Below are 18,875 nucleotides of genomic sequence, written 5' to 3'. Positions count from 1 at the left end.
CATAACTTGTAACTTGGCTTTTAAGAGGTTATAAATATGGAGTTTTGTTTAAAATGTTAACCCCCACCTTTAATTTTTAAGGTCATCTTTGTCAAAATTCCCACTTTTGGCATGTCAGAAATTCTTGGTTCACAGTGCTACTCTTCTGCTGTTTTTCAGGCCATTAGTGTATTTGGGCTTAAAGATTTTTGCCTGCTTTGGGGTCTCTGAGTTTTTAAACTGTTCAGAAGCAACACTGCGAGCGTGGCTGCAGGTGATCGAAGCCAACTACCACTGTTCCAACTCATACCACAACTCCACTCACGCAGCAGATGTCCTGCACGCAACCGCCTTCTTTCTCAGAAAGGACAGAGTTAAGGTATAAGCAGCACCTAGGAGTCTTTTGAGTAGGTGTTTTATGTCATTCAATAGTTGGATTTTTTTTTTTTTAAACATTGGTCCTGGCTTCATAAAGTCTCTCTGCCTTTGAAGTCCTACTGTGATGCCTGAAGTTTATCACTAAAGTCTGTGTATGTAAGTAAGGAATCTACATTTTTAAGTAGCAATAATAGCAGAGGGTGGGAGTAAACCTGTCTCTTTTTTTCCCTCTTAGTAACTGGCTGTCAGTAATAGCTTAAACCACTCAAGCTTACATTTGCGTATTTGTGGGTACCTGGAAATGATCAGAAGTTATTTACTGTGGTTTTTGTGTCACATCATAATTTTCCTCTCTTCCTGTAGGAAAGTCTTGACCATTTAGACGAGGTAGCTGCATTAATAGCTGCCACCATTCATGACGTAGACCATCCTGGACGGACCAACTCTTTCCTGTGCAATGCAGGAAGTGAATTAGCTGTCTTGTACAATGATATGGCTGTGTTAGAGAGTCATCACACAGCACTGGCATTCCAGCTTACAACTAAAGACAGCAAGTGCAACATTTTCAAGAATATTGATAAGTGAGTCTGCTGGAGACAGGACATGTGCCTGTGTGGATTGCCTGTTTGGCGATTTTGAGGCAGATTGAGACTCAACCCTCTAAACCAGAAAATATAATTTAAATAGAGATAGTAATGTTTAACCTCTCCCAGAATCCTGTGTAGACACATTTAAAAGGCTCTAATTCCCCCTGCCCCAGTCCTCTAACTTGTGGCTTTGGAAACTTATAGCATTGTTTGATAATCTTTTATGCATGACATTGGCATGGTCCAGTTGGGGCTGCCTTTTACTTTGCAGCCGCCTCAAAACAGATTTTTTGGGCCACGTGTTTCCACCCAAGCAGCCAGATGCTGCATGCTATTACTGCACACAGCCCCACACTTGCTGTCAGTGGGAGCTGATGCTCTGGGAGAATTGGGGGCACTCTGCTGCTGGGCATGCATGTACCTCTGGGGTTCTCATTGCATCAACCTAGCTTTTGCAGGGATGAGGTAGGAAAGAGATCTGAAAGGGAGAGGGCCTGACCCCAAACAGGTAATGAATTTGTCTACTACTGCATAATACTGTTGTGTTTTGGGGAAAAAAACACTCCACATGATATTCAAGCTCCAAATTAACATATAGTGAGATGGAAATGTGTTGGTGACATTCCTAGAGAAGCTATGTTTGTAGTACCGCATGACAAAATTGAACTGCAAATTTTTATTGACTTCAGGGGATTACTTTTCACTAGGCAAAAGTTACAGAAAAAAGGCAATGCAGGAATTCGGAGCTGGAGAAACCTGGAGAGGCATGGTCTAGTCTGTTCTTCCAGTCCTAAGCTGTTCATAACTCTGAAGGTGCCAGCTCATGTGGGTGAGCTGCCATTTGACATTGCTGTCTGGTCAGGGATGAGGAAAGGATGGAGCTCTGTCTGGTGGGCTTGTGAGCAGGAACTATTTTTCTTTCCTAGAAATCACTACCGAACATTGCGCCAGGCCATTATTGATATGGTTTTGGCAACAGAGATGACGAAGCACTTTGAGCATGTGAACAAATTTGTGAACAGCATCAACAAGCCAATGGCATCTGAGGAGACCAGCTCACACGTAAGTGCTCGCAGAACTTCACACATTCAGGCATTTCAGTGAAGTTCTTCAAGTATCACTTTCATTCACACTGTATTAATTTGCACTATGGTGAAGCCCAAAAGTCACAATTGGATTTGTGACTTCACACGTCAAAGTGTGAAAAAAATACTTTTATTTTCCTGTTTTTATATGTCTGCCATAAGCCTTGCCTTCAAAGCCGTCTCTGTTCAGAAAACATGTTGGTAGGTGCTTTGGTTCTTGGAAGTTCTGTGCATGGGGCCAGGCTGGCACTTGTGCCCACAGTCCTGCCTCCAAATAGTTGGATTTGCCTAAGCCTAGGGCTGTAACTGAGGAACCTGCCCTGCTGGTTCTAAGTCTATGTAATCTGGCACCCTCAAGCCTTGAGGAATAACTCTGTCGCCTTCTGAGACCTCTCCACCACATCTCCATTCCTGATTGTACTGAGATGTCCATGCCTTTATTTCGCTCAGTCATTAGGATGCTCATCACCAGCCAGGGAGCATTTCCTAAGATGCCTCTTCCAGCCCAGGCCTCTCTTTACCTTCTCTTGTTGCCTCTCAAGGTTGAGTGCTCAGTGCCTCACAGGGTTCTGCAGGGCACCACTACTCACTTAAGAAAAGAACATCTTATCACAGCTTAGTGAAAACAGTGTTTTGTTACAAACGTTGAAAAAAAAAAGGGACTAAATTTGAAAGTCCATGATACAAAAAAATAAGTAAAAGTAGAATCATCGTAACGTAGAATAGTTTGGTTGGAAAAGACCTTTAAAAGCACTAAGTCCAATCATGCTCTAGCACCTCAGTGTCTTCCTTGTAGTGAGGGGCCCAAAGCTGAACACAGCACTCAAAGTGCTGCCCTCACCAGTGCCAAGGACAAGGGGAACATCCCTTCCCTGGTCCTGCTGGCCACAGTAGCTCCCGACAGTTCCTCATAACTGGGCTTTTTGTAGTGTAGACAGCCATGCATGCAGAAACCAGCCAGGATTGTTGGCGTTTACAACTTTAGGGGCAGCATTTTGTCAGCTGAGCCGACAGGTTTCTAGGGACTACTGAACTCTGTTTTTCCCAGTTTGAGCTGGAAATCACAAATGCTGCTGAACGTCACTGCATTTGTGGACGGCTTGTGCTGTACTCCCAGGCTCTGGAGAGCTCACAAGACATGGCACTGAGTCTGAACTATCCTGGTCAAGTCCCACAGCACAGGGGGGGAGGTACTGTGGGCCCCACTGGGGCCCCATCACTGTCTGTACTGCACTTCCAGCATGTCACCTGCCACCGTGTTTCATGTGTTCACCCTTTTGGCACAGGCTCAGCCAGGACAGTGGAGGGGATCCCATTTTGATCAAAGCCCAAAGTACACGGGTAAGCAGCATGGAATTACCCGCTCTCAGGCTTCTCTGTACTTACATGTGGACCAGATAGAAGCTCGCTACACCAATTTCTAAAAAAGCCCTCTGAGGTGTCATTGGGAAACGTCATTTCTCACAGTGTTTCATTTCTCCCTCTGGCAGCTTAGGTGTCTGAAATGTTTCCTCCACCTCCACCCTTTTAAAACCTCTGTCATTTTCTGGCATCCCCACACAAGCCTGACTGAAATCATGGTGCTTCCAAGCTTTCAACACATTTCTGAGACTCCCCCTTTATCCCATGAATCCATTTGTTCCAGCACTTCCCAAAGGCGCTTTAAACCCTCTCCATACACTCCACTGCAACTGGCTTTTCTAACCTATAGAAAGCATTTTGTCTCGGTCTCCTGTATGTTACTGGTTTAGAGCAAAGGCTGCTTTAAAATGTACATGAATTGGAAATCAGTAGAAGTGGAGCACAGAAGCACTTCCATTACAGACTTGTTTATTTTCTGCCAGTATTAGGGTGTTCTGTTCCTTGTTGTAAATGGTGGCCCTTCCTATTTTTGATCTTGAACAGCAGTTAAGGAACAGGGTTCATTTGGCACATCTTTGCTGGGCTATCCATGCAGAAAAAAAATTAACTCCTAAACATAAAGTCAAAAGTTTAATACCTGAATTGGCAAGAGTCACTACAAAATACCTCCTTGTAAACCAGAAAGGCATTAATTTATCTGTGGTGGTAAAAAGTATTTATATTCACTTTTTGACTCAAGAGTTGAATTTAAGCAGTGAAGGCTGTAATTACACAAATATATTTTGAGAATAGTGTTAATGCCATGGTGAGCTGAGGTAGAGGCTTTTTATTACTTGATAAGGAACATAATATACCTGTGCCCTTAAACTGCTGAAGACCCAGAAGATGACGCCACAGCAGACTTGCTACAACTATTCTATCCTCTCCGCCTTCTCTCCAGGGCAGTCAATATGCAGTTCAGTATTTTACTGTCTAGCAAGCACAGACTTATTGCAATCAGCCTGCCACTCCTGCATTTTCCTACTGTTAAGTCTTAGAGATAATCCAAAGCTTCATCCTCGCTGGTAACTAAACCCAAAAAGTATTCCCAGACAAGGGTTCAAATTCCAGCACAAAGGCAGCAGTTCCATTTGCAAACATAGTGGAACTGAATGGCAGAGACCTACCCTTCTGCCTGTAAAACACCCAGTCAGTTCCGCAAGTCAGTTCATCCCTCCTCATGTCTGCCACACTTTCCTTACCTAGGAATGAAAATGAAACTGTTATATAAGCTTTCCTAAATGAAGCAGGTCCCCACCATTGCCACCTCCAAATTCATAACACTCAGAAGCAAGGACGGTTGATCAGCTGGTGGCTGGTAGATGCATCCCCCATCTGGATCTTGTGCCAAGAGGTCAAGGCTGCGATGCAGGGAAGGGTAACTCACCCTATCCGATGAAGAGCCCACAACTCTTTTCTTTCACCAACTTTGCTAGTAATTCTGAGAATCCCCACCAACTGTCATAGGTAATGAGGCTATCATTATTTACTTGGCAAGGCTGCACTTTCTCAGCTAGACATCACTCTCTCCCGGTGCTGTGCGTGAAACAAGAAGGCATCCGTCTGGGTACAGCAGAGCTGACAGGGATGCCCTCGCTCCTTCAAGAAGGGAAGAGTGCTGGTCACTGGCTCCTGTAACCAACTCTTTTTTCCAGGGCAAAGGCAGCAACTGTGAATTTACAGCCAATATAAAGAATTTTCCAGACAACCAGACCCTGATCAAGCGCATGATGATTAAATGTGCAGATGTAGCAAACCCGTGTCGCCCTCTAGAGCTGTGTATTGAATGGGCAGGCAGGATTTCGGAGGAGTATTTTGCACAGGTACGCGTATTTTTACAATTTGCGGGTTATGTGAGAAATTGCAATGTGGTGGGTCTGCTGTTGCACACAGGTCTGCCTGGCATCACTGCAGAGGCCCCCACACATGCTGTTTGTCCCTCAGTCAGAATTGGAGCATAGAGTTAATGCAGAACAACTCTCTCCAGTCTAAGTCAGATAGTTTTCTTACCAGAGAGTTTGTGGTCCAGAGTGGTAGAAAGCAGGTTTTATGCTTTCAACTTTCTCCGTCCGGCCAAAACAAAATTATTTGATTAGCCTTAGACAACTGAACGGGCTGAAATTCAAGGTCATCACCACACTAGCTCCTAGTCCCAGTGCCTTACCTGACAAAAGCATGAAGTTCCAGGCCTAATGAAGCCCTTCACTGACTCACCAGGCTGGCCTTTTTCCTTATAAGATGGCACCTGAACCATCATCACCACAGCAGGCCAGTACTGCAGGCATCCTGGGAGATGTACTTATCACAGGGGATGTCACTGGTGAGAACTGGGAGCTCAACCTCTTTTCTTAAAATTCAATTTTTTCTAACATAAATGCACCAGCTTCGTTAAAGTGAAACAATCTTCTTCATTTGAACAACTGATAGACTCTTAGCTTTTATTTGCCTCTAGTGGAGCGGAAATCACCAGCTACACTTGGAGAGACAGAAAGGTGGGCATGTCTACCATCCAAATTCAGATCATACAAGTGACAGTTACTACTGAAAGAAAGTAGTCCCAGTGCCTGGGACGTGTGAGTTTCATTTTGATCAGAGTGAATAAATTTGATCACTTCCTAGGCAAGACCAAGGATTACTCAGGCTGTGTCTCCCTCGCAGTCAAGGAATCATAAGCCAACTCCGTATTTGCAGCCTCAGGCACTAACCTACTTGCAACATTGCAAGGTGATGAGAACTGTTCTGCCCTTGATTCACCTCACCTGGTAATTCTGGGGACTGTTCTGTTGCCATTTCCAGCATTAGATGTGTCTATGCTACTTAAAATGGTTGGTTGTTTTGGTTTGTTTCATTCAGTTCTAAGATTGTTGAGGCGAATGGCTCCTCCACCATACACAGCACAATAAAACCAACCCTCTCCCAGTTGTGGACATATAGTTAAAGGGCACACCCTTACTCCCATACATATTATAACCTGATAGGAGCACAGAAATTAGCAACAGCAACATCCCTCTTACTTAAAAGACAATAGTTTAAAACAGCCATGAGAGATGTGGAAAAAAGTAGAACCTTTCTTCTGGTAAAGGACCTTGCAACCCCATTTTCCATTTTTAGCTGGTCTGCCCTAATTGCCAGATGAGTGTGCTGTCTTGCCAGAGCTAAGAGCAATCACAGCACTACAGTAATGGAAGTACTTGTGAAAGTGAGGAGATGTTGATTTCAGTACCCTGTTCGAGATGAAATAAAGTATGTGAAACTAAGGCAGTTCACCTCAGGGGTTCTAAGGTTTGTCTCAAATCTACCACAATTCATCTAATCCTCTAGCCTTTGCTACTCCACCATGGACACCAGCAAACACCTGGGGGCTAACTGGAGTTTTGTTTCTGTAGACTGATGAAGAGAAGAGACAGGGTCTGCCTGTTGTAATGCCAGTATTCGACAGGAATACCTGCAGCATCCCCAAGTCTCAAATTTCCTTCATTGATTATTTTATAACAGATATGTTCGATGCATGGGATGGTAAGTACTTCCGCTTTTTCCTTCCTTACTCTGAGGCAGAGATTTCCACAGATTACAATGAATAATCTCAAGGCTGGCCTATAGTCCAGGTTTTTCAGGAGCAGTACCCCTCTCTAAGTAGTGCAGCATAGGATCTAAGCAATAATGCTGTTGAAGCCCATTTCACTGCACACAATTCTAGCTTTATGAGTTGAGTGCTTACCAGACAAGCCCCATAAAGAGGGAAGGAGCAATGTTTTGGTTTTTTTTTTTTTTCACCTAGGCCTTTAGCAATATGTTTCTTCTGAGCAGCAGAAAGCAAGGCCACAGGGGTTACAGGTTAGCATAAATATAATGAAATCATCATACATTAGGAAAGGGGTTTGTTTGAAACACAAACAAACTGATAAAAGGCTTCCCCATTTTAGCATTAGCTTACAGATGAAGGAACAAAAGAGAGTAGGAGAACGCTGATTTCAGATGAAGTTGTGCTGTTCTTCTGCCTGACATGTATATGTATTAAAACTGTTTCTCCTCTTCATTTCAGCATTTGCACATCTGCCTGTTTTGATGCAGCACTTGGCTAATAACTACAAACACTGGAAAACACTGGATGAGTTGAAGTGCAAGAGTCTCAGGCTTCCATCAGAAAACAACAACTAAGGCAAGAAAAGCAGACCTCTCAATCTACCAGCGTCACTGTGAATCACTTACTGACTTGGCTACAAGACAGATGGTGTTTCCAGTAAACTAAAGACTGTGTGACAAGAAGAAAATATTTTATTCATCACTTTGAAGCTCCTCTGAATCCTACAGAAAAATGTTTTCCAAGAGGGTACATAATTCATAGATTCAGAAATAACATTGTGGCAGAAAGCGTACTCCTGAAACTAATTTCTAATACCAAATATGTATTTGCCAAATCTTGTAGCTGATGCAACTGTATTCACTAACACTTCACACAACTTCCTCTCACACAGAGAGGTAATCTAGTCACCAGTAGAGTAAGAATTAGTTGACAAATATGCATAAACACTTCCCCCTTATCTACCATAAAACTGCTCCAGTCCTAGCAATGTTCTTCACCCTCTGAATGAATCATAGTCCTAAAGAGAATATGCTCAGTAGAATAAGTAAACCTGGATTAATTGGATACAGTAAAAAGCCCCATAACATTTAAAACAATGTATTACAGAGAGTCTCTCTCAGAGCACCACCTCCTCCCTCTTTTCAATGTAAAATCTTAGTAGGATTTGCCTTAAAATCAGTCACACAATGAGGAAAATAAGAATGTTCTGTGAAATTCATGTCAGCCACATGATTCTCTGCTATCTTAGATCCTAACATGTAATATTTAATCAAATTTTACACAAAAACTATTGAGGCATTTGATCAACATCCTTTTTTATAAAGTGGTGTTTGTACACATGGTCATCAATTTTATTAAAATGACCTAAATCTTATTATAAACCCACATATTGTGCTACTTACTCCTATGACTAACCTGTGGCTTTAAAAAAAAAAAGTTTCAGGTTATAATTTGTAACAGCATAATAATTTGTACTGCTTTTTCTCTCCTGATAAAGTGCTGGTTTGCTTTGTGATGTATAAAAGTATTTTCAAATATGTAAATAAATTAGAAATCAAACATAGTTTTTCATTAGTCTTCATATACAAAATTTATGCTACAGCTTACAAAGCACAAATTCATATTTTTGTACATCTCACTTTAATCACATGCAGAACATGAACATGAGTTCAAATTTTAGACTATTCTCAGACTATTCAGTTAATAAGTATTTGCAGAACTGCTGATTTTTAACACTGTGCACTGCAGGCTGCAGGCAAGAGTGTCAAAGCTCTTTGACGCTCTTGCCTGCAATTGAAACAGTCCAGTAGTCACTAAAAGGGGAGGCCTTGGGACATGCTCTTTACCTATGATGTATCAGTAATTGAACCTGGTAAAGGGAAAAAAAAACCAAACGACACAAACTGAGTTTAGATTACTGTGAAAGTGACAATGATTGTTGCCTACTGCAGGTAGCTTACATAATGTGCCAACCTGTTTTGTATGTTTTGTACCAAGTTCTGAAACAAAAAGATACATTCATAAAATGTATGTGCAGAGAAATGTATATAAGCTATATTTTTGTTAGAATTGTAATACAACCTTACTTTTGTCATAGCTAAGGCAGGTTGCTGTGTATTAAAATGCTGCATTGTGTATAGTTGAAGAATGGTGTTTCTGGTGAAGTATGTTTATTCATTGTTTTTATCTATCACAACATTCCTCAATGGGTTTTTGTTCAGATAAATGGAACCTCTGTTCTTTGTGCTACCAACGGTTTGCCTTTTATCATTGCCGTATGTAGAACTAGTGCTCTTGGTGGTCGTACCTTAACTATTCTGATGACTGAATGCTCACTGTAGCTCATGTTGGAGAAAAGAATTTCACAAGATTCAAAATGCTGTTGTCTTAATTTGTTAAATGCAGCAACACTGTAAGACTCCAATCGTGTAAAACACTTCAATTCATCAGTTTTGTCACAAAGAAATGTGATTGGTGAAAGGAACCTAAGAAATAAAGTTCAGCCTCAGTTCTGTTTCACGAGTGAAGGCGTTAATGTGGAATCAGTATGTTTGTTTTAAAATGTTAAGTTTCTTCCCACAGTCAGAGACAAAGCAAAAATGTAATTTGTGTGGAGGTATGTCCTCTTTAAGAGCAATTGTCAGTGCACATACATGAAACAGCCACCTCAGAGTTGTATAAGTACTAAGGGTAGGTCTGACAAAGATATTCACTTTTGTGATGTGAACATACAGAATTCTACATTACTGAAAAGCAGACAAAGAAATTTAAAAGGCTGTGAGGCAGAAGACTTCTAACCTGGTCATCCTAATTCTGCTCACTGCCCTTCCCAACAGCAAGTGACAAACACTTAACAGGAGTGGGCTACTACAGCCTTATTGTGTTCACTGCCAACATTCAAAGTTTATTTGTAAAACAAAGAACTCAAATTAATACTTTCAATGGAACAATCTTCAAAGCAAGAGACTCTGGGGAGCTCTGTTACACTGGAGTGTATCTGAGAGCAAGGGCCCTTTTGATAGATATAAATATTTATACATGCATGTAGGACTATAAGGCTGAATTACATCCCTGTAAAATGCACAGTGGGTTTTGTGACTAGAACTGTTCAGTTAAATAGGTCTGCTCCTCTAACAGGTATTCACTTAAAAGGAGTCACATAAAAGTTAAATGGTTATTCTCATGGTATAGGAAGAGATAATAAAAGGATGATGTTCCTTCTGTCTAGTTATAATTGATGATAGCAGCAGCCTCTCCAAGAAAAAAAAAAATCAGCTTTATGAGCTTTCATTGTAAAGTTTTAGTAACAATTTGTGAACACACACACTTTATACCAAATTAAACAGTTATTTTTGAATTGAAACAAGGAAAAAAGAACCAAAGAGAAACTGATCTCCCCATCTTGTACTGAGATAGTGAAAAATGCAACACTTTCTGATGAAAACATGCTAAAACAATGCAGACCAAAAGGCAAAAAAGGCTTAACGTGCCTTCCTCCTTCAAGTTTAATACCATATACCCAAAGGCATGTTATCAGATGTAATCCAAACACAGTTCCAATGCTGGCCTAAAGAATAGCCAAGAGCTATTCTTTAAGAGCAAAGAGCATGAAGTTCAAAATTTAGCCCTCAATTATGCTTCATGAATTGAAAGGAGAGGGTAACTTAATGATTTCTACATGTGTTTTGCGTTTGAAATACATAATCTTGAGATCTACACTCAAGTAGATTAGTTACAAGTTAACTAAACAGGGCAAAAACTTCAGCTCAAAATTTTACTGTCACTCTGCCCTGCCTTCCAGGAAAGATTATGACCAGAATCAAGAGGCAAAGCTTGCCTTCTGGGTAGTAAAGGGAAGGCAAGTGTGCACAGGGGCTTGGGGAAGCAGGTCTAAAAGCCACTCTAGTTTCTTTCACTTTTGCTCTTGTCAGATTTTGCTTAGCACTTTGTTTTAATTGCATTTACTGAAGCCACTGGATCTTAAATCAACCCTGTAGTCTCCTGTACTGAAAACAGTGCTCATTGATTCAAAGGGAAGAGATGGCACTGAAAAGTTGCATGAGACTTACCCCTAAACTGTTTAAGTGCTTAAATCTTCTGAGAAGGCATGAGGACAGCAGCACCTTCTACATGGCTTTACAACCACCAAGTTCCCAAACTTCCCCTTCTCTAGCTCTTTCCTGTTCAAAATGTAACTAACCACTCATTATCTCATCCACCCTCTCACCTTCTTTCCATCAGTTCTGGGTTTTTAACTTTGTGCCTTTTCACTTTTGAGGTTTTGTTGCTTTGGTTTGGGGTTTTTTGTGTGCTTAGAGGCTTTATTTTAAAAATCTGAAATACTTGGTGCACGTTTCTCTGCAGTCAAGCTTCAGCTGAGAATTTAATATTCACCTGGCAGGAGCATTTTCTATTTTACATTCTGAAAAATCTATGGTAAGGCCAGTGCTTTTTGTGAAATACAAATTAATTTGATGAATGTACTATGGGAAGACTAAGTTAAAACAACCACACTTCATACTAGACATGGTAATGGTTCTGTATGAACTCCAACAGTGTAGGTTAACCCACAGCAAAACTGCAGCTGCTAGAGAGGAAGACTACCTATATAACTTGCTTTGCCAAAAATTAAAACCTGACAAACTGGCATTACCTACCTTTCTTTCCTGGTCTTAACCTTGGTGGAGGATAGTAACCGCACATGCAAAAGTTCTATTTGAGGACTGTTTCTTTTGGCTTTGGTTTTGGGTTTTTTTAAAGACATAAATCTGAGCCACCAGCAAGTGAAGTTTACCTGCAAGAAATTAGTTGCATAAAGCACAAAGCTTCAGACTTTTTTTGCTGTGCCTCCTTTCTGTATGTAACACTGTGGAATGCTCCCAACTGCTTTAGTTATGATCTAAAGATTTTCACAAATCTTGACATCCACTCATGATATTTTTAAACACTAGGAGTAATACTAAAAATTATTTAATGAGTCATCACTATCTTCAGTCTTTCAAGAGAACACCGATCCTGCTTAGACTGTAAGCCAAGTAAGTTTCAACATGCAACATTTTCCTTTGAGAACAGCAGCAGGGACTAAGGAAAACTCCAATACAACACATGACATCAAGTGTAAACCTTACCGGTAGTCACATTCCTAGGAGCTCTGGGTTTCCTTTACTTAACACATATCCGGTTTATATATATACAGCATGTATTTGAGCAACCTAAACTTTGATCTGCAAATCACCATTTTGCGCCAATTTCTGAAACAGCGTTAAACTGCGGAGTCTAGACTCTCGTTCTCCATCCTTCCACAAAATAATGAGGTGGTCAGCAGAGCACGTAGCCAGTCCCAGTTCACCAAAGTACAGGAACATCTGCAACGAAACAACTGCAATTACCATTATGTTCACATGAGATTGTCAGCTCACCTAAGAGTTCAGTGTACAGCTCCACTAAACAAATGTGTCTGAAATGGTTCTCCTCTAACACAGGTATGCAAAATTAGAATGTACACTTTATATATGCTTGAGATGTCATAAAACCTGTATAGTAATCAACTCTTCAACAGCACTTCACACTGAAAGATCTCAGTTTACAAAAAGCAGTAAAGCCTTACAGATAGGGAAGCTAAGGTACAGAATATTCATTGAACCGTAGAATTGTTTCATTTGGAAAAGGCCTTTAAGATCCTCGAGTTCGACCACTAACCTCATACTGACAAGCCTATCACTAAATCATGTCCGTTAACATCTTATCCATGTGTCTTTTAAATACCTCTAGGGATGGTGACCGTACCACCTCCCTAGGCAGCCTGTGACTGTGTCTAACAAACCTCTCAGTGAAAAAGTTCTACCTAACCTCCAATCTGAACCTCTCCTGGCGCAACTTGAGGTCTTTCCCCTCTTGTACTGTCATTCATTACTTGGGAGAAGGGACTGACCTCTACCTCACTATAACCTCCTTTCAAGTGGTTGAGAGTCATCGTGTCTCTTCTCCTCCTCCTCTTCTCCAGACAGTTCTCTAAGCTGCTCCTCAAACTTGTTCTCCAGACCCTTCACCAGCTTTGTTGCTCTTCTCTGGACATGCTCCAGAACCTGTGTCCCTCTTGCATTGAAGGGCCCAAAACTGACCACAACACTTGAGGTGTGGCCTCAACAGTGCCATGTATAGGGAGAAAATCACTTCCCTGGTCCTGCTGGTCACACTAGGTCTGATGAAAGCCAGGATGCCATTGGCATTCTTGGCCACCCAGGCACACTGCTGACACATATTCAGCCAACTGTCAGTTAACACCCTCAAGTCCTTTTCCTCCAGGCAGCTTTCCAGTCACTCTATCCCAAGCCTATAGCATTGCCTGGGGTTGTTGTGACTCAAGTGCAGTTCCCAGCATTTGGCCTTGTCGAACCTCACACAACTGGCCTCAGCCCATTGCTCTAGCCTGTCCAAGTCCCTCAGAAGAACCTCCCTGTCCTCAAGCAGGTCTACGCATCCACCCAACCTGGTGTTTTCAGAAAACTGCCTGAGGGTGCACTCAGTCCCCTTATCCAGATCACTGATAACGATATTAAACAAAACAGGCCCCAGCACTGAGCCCTGGGAAGCACCCCTGGTGACTGGCCCCCAAGTGGACTTAACTCCATTCCCCACCACTCGCTAGGCCAGGATATCGAGTTTTTCACCAAATTAAGAGTACGTCCCTACAAGTGAAGAAACTTGTCCCAAGTCAGCAGTAGAAGAGCAAGTAGCTTGCATGAAGTCTTATCTCCTGGTTTCTCAGGAATATAAGCCACTGTTCTGTTCACCTGGGTACACTGTTAACTTCCCACACAACCTCAGAGGCTGCCGTCACCAGGTCTGGGAGGATCAACGAGTTAACTGTGACAGGTATCAGCATGTGCCTGGTCACACAGAGGAAGCCAAACCAGCATGAACCACAACATGAAAGAAAAGTACAGTGTCAGGGGAGGGATTTTGCAAGAACAATGGAGCTGACAAGTCATGAAGTCACCTCTGACTTTGGAAACCTCCATAAGGCTGCCTAAAATTAGTCACTAATTGCAGTTCAACACTACAGGCAATGAAACCAGGCAATGAAATTATGCAGCATCCCGACTCTTCAGCTGGTTGAATGGGTCTGCCCAGGGGAAGCAACCAGGCCAAGGATAGTGCTACATGTACCAGCTCTAGGAACTGCCACTTACTAGGTAGGTGTTCCAGCAGGAATACTCTGGCCAAGCCCTTATCTTCAACCATCACATTTCATTACTACTCAACATTTCCAGCCCCAGCCACTCCAGTCTGACCAGATTTAAAAAATTGAATGAATTCTTCTTACGTAAAGTGATCCACCATCATCTGTGTTACTCTTTGGCTTTGCAGCATACCAGCTAAGACCCAACATCTGCTCTGCCTCATCTGCTCTGCTGTGCCTCTTCCGGAATTATACATTATGTTCTCTTTCTTAGGTAGCAACTTTCCATACTGATAATAGGACCTCTTCAGAGAGGGGCAGAAAGCCTTGTAGAAAATCTTAGCTGTTAGTGAAAATATGTGTTGACAGCAGCAGCTCTGAAATCCAGTCTGTCTCCTGAATACTTGTGAGCAAAACTACTCCAGAACTACACTGCTCCACTCTACCTGCCCTTCTCCCTTCTGCTGCCAAGAATGTGTAGAAAAGTCAACTGTAAGAAAGTGATTTGTTACTCCAATAAGTTTGTCAAAACACAAAAAGGCAGGGAAGGAAAATGCCACTTCACTTAAAACAAAAGCACATTCTATTAGGCAGATAGAAGCACAGAAAGCTACCTGATGTAAATTTAAAAGACTTCCTTAAAGTTCATGGCAGAGGACAAAAATTCCTGAACGGTTTTTGTTTTATGAGCCTTTGTTTTGTTTGTAAGCTTAAGATGAAATCCAGAACAAACACACAGTTCCCAGCTGCACTGTTTACAGTCTATAAAGAGACCCAATACTCCAACAGATTATCTGTAACATACATGGATTTATATATCCACACACACTGTCCTCAGGCATCAGGGATGGCATTCTCATTACAACTTGGAGTACGTACTATTGTTCTCACACTGCGCTAAATATCCCACACAATCAATGTCTTCCTAACTCCAGAGACAGACAGTTGAAAGTTACAGCTCTTTAAGAAACACTGCCAAAATTACATCAGTAATCAGTACATCAGTAAGTGAAATCCACTTTCTCTTGTTCTTACTAAAGCTGGCCTACCTGCACAGCTGATGAATGACCAATCAAATCACCAACCAGTTCCAAGAAATACATAAGTGTATTCTCCTGCATCTTCTTAGCAGCTTGGTTTGCCTGTTTGCTTGCCCTTCCAAATCCCCACATGTTGAAAAAACCTGGAAAAAACACCTTTTATTTTGGCAAACATCACAAATACATGTCTTTCCAAAGAAAGAACTACAGGATTCACTCAAAATATAGAAGCCGTACAGTCTGCACAGCAAAACGACAGAAGCATGGTACAGCACACCATTTCTACATCTGGATTTTACTCATCCAGAGGGGAGAAGGAAACACAGCTACTTTGTCTTTTGTCCTTCCAATGTAATTAGCAAACACTGAATTACTCACCTGGATGAGATAACACACAGCTTTAGCAAGGAGTCAAAGGATAGCCTAAATGAACTAACGGAAAAGTTAAGATACAGAACAGCAATGCTTACCTTTGCCCTATCCTCCTAAACTTGTGCCAGTATCTCTTACGTGTCTCGCACTAAGGCATTAGAATGCTGGCATACAGGTAATAAGCAAATTTCTGATGCTGGTTTTATACTGCCCACTAGCTTTCTTTTTTAAAACTATCAGCCAAACTGCAGTATAACAATAGTACTCCACATGTTCCACTTACATAGCAAGAAGATACACATCTGTGCTGCGGCCTTCAAAAGAACTGTAATAATACTCACAGAAGCAAAGTTGTGTTCTGTACACAATGTGGTTCAGACTTTCTTCCTGACCCTTCCTTCAGCCCCATTAGAACACAAAACAAAAAGCATGCTAGATTATGGCCCTGGTGCAAGTAGATAACTGTAGGGATGAACAGCTACTCATGGGACTCCCTAGAATAAAAATAGAGCAAATCAGCAACAGTCTGCCTATCTCACTATTGCATATGGCCTCTTTCAAATGTCTCCAATCAGAACAGTTATAAATTTCCAGTGTGAAACCAAATACCATTTGTCACAATAAGCAGCCAAACCAGCTGTCACCAGCAACACTGAAGACAGAATATTCCTGCTAAAGTGCTTCTAAATTCAGTCAGGCAGCACAAGGTCCTGCAGCTATATACTCTTGCATGGTAGAGGACCCTCCTGCTATTCAGTACAAGGAGAGGTGGGTCAAGGTTCATTGAGAGAGGTCAGAAATGTTGTTGAACCAACTGATAAAACTGTAAACTTTGTGTCACAACACTGCTTCAGCTGAACCTTCTTCACTTCCTATATCAGATCTGGGAGAGCTTGTACACTTCTTCAGTTTCCCTTCCAGGCCTGTTAGCTGGTTGAACACAGGACATTATCTGTTCTTACAAAGCCCGTAAACATCTCTGTTCCTCTTTGGTGAATACCTGGTTTCTCATTATCCTTTTAAAACATTCTTTTACAGACACACACGCCCACCCCCAGTCCCCTGCTACTAGCAAACCTGTTGAAGCTGGTTCAGCTGTCAGCTGCTGCTTCTCCCGGAGCTCCCAAATGCGCACACTACCATCTTCTGAACAGGAGATCACCTGCCTGGAAAAAGAACTGATAAGCAACGCTGGCATGGACACTTACCTGTGCAGCCACCTTGTGACATTTCTAAGAAAAGAGACAAAAAAGTGCCTCAGGTTCTACACAGAATCACAGAATCTTAAGGGTTGGAAGGGACTTTGAGACATCATCTAGTCCAACCATCCTGCCAGAGCAGGATCACCTAGAGTAGGTCACACAGGAACTTGTCCAGGTCGGTTTTGAATGCTTCCAGAGAAGGAGACTCAACAACCCGTCTGGGCAGCCCATTCCAGTGCTTTCTCACCCTCACAGCGAAGAAATTCTTCCTTGCATTTCTTTGGAACCTGTTATGTTCCAGCTTATACCCAGTGACCCTTATCCTATCATTGGACATCACTGAGAACAGTCTGGCTCCAACCTCCCGTCACATGCCCTTTACATATTAGTGAACATTAATAAGGTCACCCCTCAGTCTCCTCCAAGCTGGAGCCCCAGCTGCCTCAACCTTTCATCAGAAGGGAGATATTCCACTCCATCATCTTGGTGGCCCTGCACTGAACTGTCTCCAGCAGCTCCCCGTCCTTCTTGAACTGAGGGGCCCAGAACTGGACACAATATTCCAGTAGAAGAGGGGGAGAACCTGTCTCGACCTGCTGCCCACAGCCCTTCTAATACACCTCAGGATGCCACTGGCCTTCTTGGTCACGAGGCCACATTGCTGGCTCATGCTCATCCTGCTGTCCACCAAGATCCCCAAGGTTCCTTTTCCCTACACTACTCTCTTAAGAGTTCATTCCCCAACCTGTACTCGTACATGGGCTTATTCTTTCCCAGGTACAAGACTCTACACTTGCCCTTAACTTACACAAGTTTGTTAGAACTTTCAAATGTAGCAAGACATACAGGAGTTCCAGACAAAACCACAGTGGATTTGTAGCAGGACAAACTATAACAGGCTTGTAAAATAGGTCACAAAAACGCCCACAATTTTCAATCCCATTTTAAAGCATACCGCTCCATAAAACAAAAAATAACAAGTCTAGACTCTGCAAATACAGTTCCACTAACTGGCTTCCATAAGCTTAATTTTATTAAGCAAAATCTTTTCTTTTCTTCTAGAAAAATAAGAAAAGGAGAGACACTCCTTTTCATTCCACATTTAGAACAGCTTAGGACAGCATATTCATTTACAACACTGACATCCTATTTTTTGTCTTCTGACAGACTTTTGCTCCTTTGAAGAAGAGTTTGAAGGTATCTAACAACACAACTATTAGATTACACATATGTAGCAAATTGTCCAACCTGGCTGTCAAAGTAAGTTCCAGCTAGAAATTCGGCACTAGAGAACAAAATTGGAAGTTATTTTTGCTTAAAACATTTACTGTTATCAAGTATTTTGTGAAAAGTCTTTACAGAATATGCCTTTGCCTATAGGAGCAAAATGTCATTAAGGCATATATACACAAAGTAGATAAAAGTGTTTTACCAACACTGATTTTGAAGAAAGCTAAGATATTTTACTCTGAGCCTGGACATCAAGCATACTGGATTATATTTTTTTCACATTAAATTACAATGATGCATTTTCAAAATAAAGTCAGTGCAGCAAGCTCTACCTAATAAAAGTAGACCAAACTAAAAATAAGTCCTTGCCCTAGAAATTAGATGTAGCTTTGCAGACAGACTCTAGCCACTCTTCCAAGTCCTGCACTTCTTCACTGCATTAATAACAAGATGTAACTGTGGTTCGCACCTGTTTGGAAGCTTCTCAATGTGCAGTACAGAGGAGTCATGAGCAGTTCTCTGGCAGGCAATCACACGCTTCATTTGAAGATTATATACATATATGCCTTTTCCAACAGCAGCAAACACACACTGGAAAGAAAATTCAATGGAACAACTTACAGAAACAGATACTGAAAGATCACTCTGCGTGTAATTGATTTCCAGCAGTACTATGACATCATCTAGCCCACATTATCTACCTTATTTCTGTCCTCATGTTACTTCTCTATCCCAAACATACAGAATTAGCAAGTTATAGAAAAAAAAAATAGGGATTTTTTTTTAGGTAATAAGATATTTTGTCCTATACACTGAGCAGTGGTTTCATTTCTCT

At 41.7% G+C, this 18,875-nt stretch overlaps 2 protein-coding genes across 15 annotated transcripts in view; one reads left to right on the top strand and one right to left on the bottom strand.

The window, feature by feature from the left end:
• PDE8B (phosphodiesterase 8B) overlaps window positions 1-7,613 on the top strand; it is an 82,225-nt gene extending 74,612 nt beyond the window's left edge. For all 10 annotated transcript variants that reach the window (XM_062019554.1, XM_062019559.1, XM_062019551.1 and 7 more), the window contains 6 exons: window positions 160-358; window positions 721-938; window positions 1,871-1,998; window positions 5,093-5,253; window positions 6,817-6,946; window positions 7,473-7,613. In XM_062019554.1, the coding sequence (XP_061875538.1) occupies window positions 160-358; window positions 721-938; window positions 1,871-1,998; window positions 5,093-5,253; window positions 6,817-6,946; window positions 7,473-7,588 (952 nt within the window). In that variant the 3' untranslated portion in view covers window positions 7,589-7,613. The remainder of the gene's footprint in view (window positions 1-159; window positions 359-720; window positions 939-1,870; window positions 1,999-5,092; window positions 5,254-6,816; window positions 6,947-7,472) is intronic.
• A 74-nt stretch (window positions 7,614-7,687) lies between these two features.
• The window catches only part of WDR41 (WD repeat domain 41), a 28,798-nt gene continuing 17,610 nt past the window's right edge, over window positions 7,688-18,875 (bottom strand). For 3 of the 5 annotated variants that reach the window (XM_062019561.1, XM_062019564.1, XM_062019566.1), the window contains 5 exons: window positions 18,510-18,631; window positions 16,686-16,774; window positions 15,246-15,379; window positions 12,250-12,379; window positions 7,688-11,808 (listed from right to left, as the gene is read on the bottom strand). In XM_062019561.1, the coding sequence (XP_061875545.1) occupies window positions 11,687-11,808; window positions 12,250-12,379; window positions 15,246-15,379; window positions 16,686-16,774; window positions 18,510-18,631 (597 nt within the window). In that variant the 3' untranslated portion in view covers window positions 7,688-11,686. Of the gene's footprint in view, window positions 12,380-15,245; window positions 15,380-16,685; window positions 16,775-18,509; window positions 18,632-18,875 lie in introns of all 5 variants that reach the window. The other 2 variants (XM_062019562.1, XM_062019565.1) reach the window with 2 other exon arrangements.

This window comes from Colius striatus, chromosome Z, assembly GCF_028858725.1.
Source record: "Colius striatus isolate bColStr4 chromosome Z, bColStr4.1.hap1, whole genome shotgun sequence".
NCBI lineage: Eukaryota > Metazoa > Chordata > Aves > Coliiformes > Coliidae > Colius > Colius striatus.
The sequence above is the reverse complement of the archived record's forward strand: the minus strand, read 5'-3'. Positions and strand labels throughout refer to the sequence as shown.